Source organism: Sprattus sprattus (genome assembly GCF_963457725.1).
Source record: "Sprattus sprattus genome assembly, chromosome: 11".
NCBI classification, from domain to species: domain Eukaryota; kingdom Metazoa; phylum Chordata; class Actinopteri; order Clupeiformes; family Clupeidae; genus Sprattus; species Sprattus sprattus.
This window is the reverse complement of record NC_137909.1, coordinates 26,432,322-26,436,877: the sequence shown is the minus strand read 5'-3', so window position 1 is coordinate 26,436,877 and position 4,556 is coordinate 26,432,322. Positions and strand designations below refer to the sequence as shown.

At 42.6% G+C, this 4,556-nt stretch overlaps 1 protein-coding gene across 1 annotated transcript in view; it reads left to right on the top strand.

Annotated features, from left to right (window-relative positions):
• anln2 (anillin, actin binding protein 2) overlaps positions 1–4,094 on the top strand; it is a gene marked incomplete at both ends in the record, with an annotated part of 20,228 nt that extends 16,134 nt beyond the window's left edge. The window contains 10 exons of the mRNA XM_080848268.1: positions 264–312; positions 529–603; positions 723–755; positions 867–888; positions 1,183–1,295; positions 1,543–1,596; positions 1,885–1,971; positions 2,350–2,457; positions 2,992–3,131; positions 3,929–4,094. Of these exons, the coding sequence (XP_080704394.1) occupies positions 264–312; positions 529–603; positions 723–755; positions 867–888; positions 1,183–1,295; positions 1,543–1,596; positions 1,885–1,971; positions 2,350–2,457; positions 2,992–3,131; positions 3,929–4,094 (847 nt within the window). The remainder of the gene's footprint in view (positions 1–263; positions 313–528; positions 604–722; positions 756–866; positions 889–1,182; positions 1,296–1,542; positions 1,597–1,884; positions 1,972–2,349; positions 2,458–2,991; positions 3,132–3,928) is intronic.
• Between the last annotated feature and the right edge of the window lie 462 nt (positions 4,095–4,556).

Sequence of the window (4,556 nt, the reverse complement as noted above, 5' to 3'; positions counted from 1 at the left end):
AATTGGAGAGTCCAGGAAGAGCAGGAATAAATAAATGCTATGCGGTATGTGTATGACGGTTGCATTGCACCTACCATAACCATAACTGATGTTTCACTATGACTGCACACAACTAGGCCACCACGGATAGAACTTACACAACTGCAGCGGTCATACACACGACTGGAGACATTACATTCCACTGACGCTTTTGTACACAGCGTTAATTCAGCAGAATGCCCTGTTAAATTGATAAACGTTGTCGTATTCATTCTGTGTTTTAGACAGAACATCCGCTCCAGCTTTGAGATTGATGTGGAGGTCTACAGCATGGTGAGTGGGTGGTGTCCGACCATAGGCAGTCACTAGATCACCAAACAGGCCTGAAGGATGAATGATGAACCATGTGCAGTCCACATCACTGTTGAATTGACCCTGCATAACGATCTTTCCTAGTCACATTAATTACAGTCACTATGCCGTGTTTTTTGTTGTTGTTGTTGTTTGTTTTGCTTTTTCCTCTGACGTCTCCTGTCTTTGCGTTTACAGTCTGACACCCCAAACTCCTTCTGCGAAGAGAGCCAGCAGTTTCACCGCAAACACGCCAGACACAGCAGACATAGGGTCAGTCCAGCAGCGTGTGTTTTTTTTTTTGTTTTTTTTTTTTTTTTTTAAATGTGTTTGGTGATTTGCATCCACGTCAGCACACATAATGACCCAGAATCCTCCTGTGCTCTTTCTAGGTCACCCCCAAGAAACTGCTCAACACCTTAAAGGTACATGAAGCAATGGAGTAACACATTAGAGAGGACATGTGGGTGATGCTTTCAGAAGATAGTAAGATATAGTAGATCTAACTCTGTCTTCTCTCTTCTTGCTTTTAACAGCGATCCCACCAGACAGCAAATGGTATGTATGTTTGATTGTGTGTCACTACCTGTCCTATGCTTAAAAGTGACTGTGTTCATTTTATGTCCGTTAATCTTATTTTCGTTAATCTTATGTCCGTTCATTTTATATTCGTTAATCTTATGTTTGTTAATTTGATATTCGTTAATCTTATGTTTGTTAATGTTATGTTCGTTAATCTTATATTCGTTAATCTTATGTTCGTTAATCTTATATTCGTTAATCTTAATGTCTGTTAATTTTATATTCGTTAATATTATATTAGTTCATCTTATGTTTGTTCTGCTGCCCCAGTTGCCGCCATGCAAAGCAACCTGTATGCCAATCGGCCCAGCAAGTTCTCCCTGGTGGGGTGCCACAAGATCACACTGGCCTCACTGGGCCAGGACAAGTTCCCCCTGGACAAGGTACAACACACACACACGCACGTACGCATGTCAAATTCAGTCACAGATGATCAATGGATTTGGTGTCCTCTGTGAAATCTTTGTGAAGAAAGGAAAGCACACATTAGTTTGTGGTGTGGTGTATGGCACGGTGGGGGGCCTGTTTGGTGATCACTATCTCTCTCTTTCTCTCTCTCTCTCTATCTATCTCTCTCTCTCTCTATCTATCTCTCTCTTCTTCCCCTTTTTGTTTTCTCTCTTCACCTAGATGAAGCTTGAAGGCAAAATCAGAAAACTGCTGGGTGATGAGTTTCAGGACAAGGTTCCACACTTATTCCCTTCCTCTGCACTCACTCTTCAAGTTTGGGAAGATACACACCTCGACTCTAGCAGCTGAATAGATTTAAGGCTGCATTGGCCACAGATATTATATTATACCACAAAACTGGTGATATGGTTTAACATAATTTATAGAATGTATTGTGTAAGTAGTACAATCTTACTTTTAAAAGTTGTTGTCTTTTGTCAGATATACATGAAGTAGACATTCTCTCTCTCGCTCTCTCTCTCTCTCTCTCTCTCTCTCTCTCTCTCTCTCTCTCTCTCTCAGGTGCCCTTCTTGTCTCCTCTGGAGGGACACATTCGCCTGCGCATCCAGAGTGAGTTTCACTCTGAGGTTGAGCACCATGGTTTCCTGGTAAGTGTGTTTGTGTGTGTGTGTGTGTGTGTGTGTGTGTGTGTGTGTGTTTGTGTGGTAACCTTGTGAACTACTTAAACTCCTCAGTAGTGTGCTTTACAATGGAAGCAGCTAGTCTTGTGAAGTCTTGTGAGCATGTGATGTGGAACTGACCGATTCTGTCTGTTGTTTGTTCTCAGACCAAGTTTTAAGGACATAAACTGACTGATTCTGTCTTGTTTGTTCTCAGACCAAGTTTAAGGATATAGACTGACTGATTCTGTCTGTTGTTTGTTCTCAGACCATGTTTAAGGACATTAAGGGACTGATTCTGTCTTGTTTGTTCTCAGACCATGTTTAAGGACATAAACTGACTGATTCTGTCTTGTTTGTTCTCAGACCATGTTTAAGGACATTAAGGGACTGGGGGCCTGGCATCGGCTCTTCTTCGAGCTGAAGGAAGACTGTCTTTACTACTGGAACCATCCCAACGAGAGGGACAACAAGGTGGACACCTGCAGGGTCCCTTTTAGCCAGTGCTATTATAGGCAGTAGCGTACCTATGTCGGTTATCCGACAGTGTCAAACATTGGACATTCTGTTAAACAATCAAAATGCTTAGTTTGATAATGGATCAACAATCTATAACTTCAGTTTAATAATGGATTCACATGACATCGCAAACGTTTGCCGATAACACACACCGTCCGATAATTAACACCGTTACGATAGTCTTCTTGGACAAAGGGCTAGGGCTAAAAGGGCTCATTTAAACGCACACGTTTTTACCCCTCTGTCATGTTTCACTGCATACCAAAGCCTGACAAAATTTGTATCGTATTCTAAAAGTCGGCCAGACCAGTTGAGGAGCTCATTGACAATTATGGAACCCTAGACTGAAAGACAGGGGGGAAAAAACATTGACAGGGTGTGATGATGCTGGCCCTGAAGGTTACGAGTTCCACTATTGTTTCTGCATGTGTGGGCAATAATGTGACTGACTGTAATTGGCCTCCTCTCTGGCTGTCTTTCCCCCGGCAGCCTGAAGAGGGCAGCATCCCCCTCTCCGACTTCAAGAGCCAGTCGGTGAGGCCGGTTAAGATGGACTCCTGTGCCAGGCCTTTCACCTTTGAGCTGGTGAGCCGGACGCAGCAGGAGGAGGACACTCCCTCGCTTACCAAGTCAGTCTGCCCGCCCGCCCGCCTCTCTCCTAGATATTACCGTTGTTATGTTTTTATTGATGTTTGTTGATGTTTGTTCCCCCTCATAAAAGCATTAAGGCAGGAAAAGGCTTTTAAAACGGAAGCTTTTTCTTGCAGAGGTGCCTTCCGCCTACACATTGGTGTCACTTTTCAGTTTTTTTTTTTTTTTTTTTTTGCTGTTGTTGATGACGAGGATTTGGTGAATGTTTGGCGCAGTGCTGAAACCGGCCCTTTTGAAGAGCACAATAATTATAATAATTCATTTAATTTGTAGTGCACTCTACATTCAAACAGAATCTCAGAGTGCTACAAAGTTAAAAACAGCCCATAACAAAAGCATAGTTTAAAGAATTATATGTTTTTAAAAAGTAGGAAACGCCTTTCTGAATAAAAAGGTTTTTAGGCCAGTCTTAAAACAGTCTAGTGTCTGTGTTGCCCTTAAGTGGTAAGAGCTCATATCCTCATGAAGCCCGCCCCGCCCGCCCCCCATGGACTGCACTCTAACACTCTACCCTGCAACTACTGATGCACCTCAATGTGTAGATATATTTTAAATGTACTTAGATATTTATATAATTGTTTATATAATTATATAGATTTTTATAATTTATTAATTGTTATTTATTATTATTTAGCTGTGGTAAATAATGTTCACAGCATCCTAAGTTTTGTTTTTTTTAGTTGTCTGTTGCTGCCTCTACTGTCTTGTTGTCTTTGTGACAAAGACAATGAAGTACTTTGAACTTTGAACTTGAACATCCACCTCTGCTCCACAGGCGCTGGTTTGCGGCTGACACCCAGGATGAGCGTAAGGTGTGGATGGACCGGCTGAACCAGGCCCTGACGGACCTCCACACCTGGACCCCACTGGCACCAGCTCCCGATGCAGCCCACAACAGGAGCACACATTCCTGCGGGAGCAACAGGGACAGCACGCTGTAGTCGCCCCAACACACACACACATGCACCTCCACACACACCTCAACACACACACACACACACACACACACACACACACACACTCACCTCAACTCTCTCTCTCTCTCACACACACACACACTCACTCACACCTCAACTCTCACACACCTCAGGCACACACACTATGGAGGTAACAATGTATTGACTGTGTTGTGAAGATTAAAACAAAAAACATAAATCCAGCCTATAGAAAGGAACACTAAAATAATATATATGAAGAATACTACAGAAGGGAATAAACTAAATGGGAGTGGGGAATACATGCATGGATATGTAATGCAGTGTTTCACCGTCTCGTGCGCACTTCATGGGTATTGTAGGGCTACAATACAGGAAGGACTAGTAATACAGGGTCAACTAATTGAGACGATAAAAGTTTATTCACTGACTGGTAGATTTTGGGCAACTTAAAGAGGCCTTAAGATT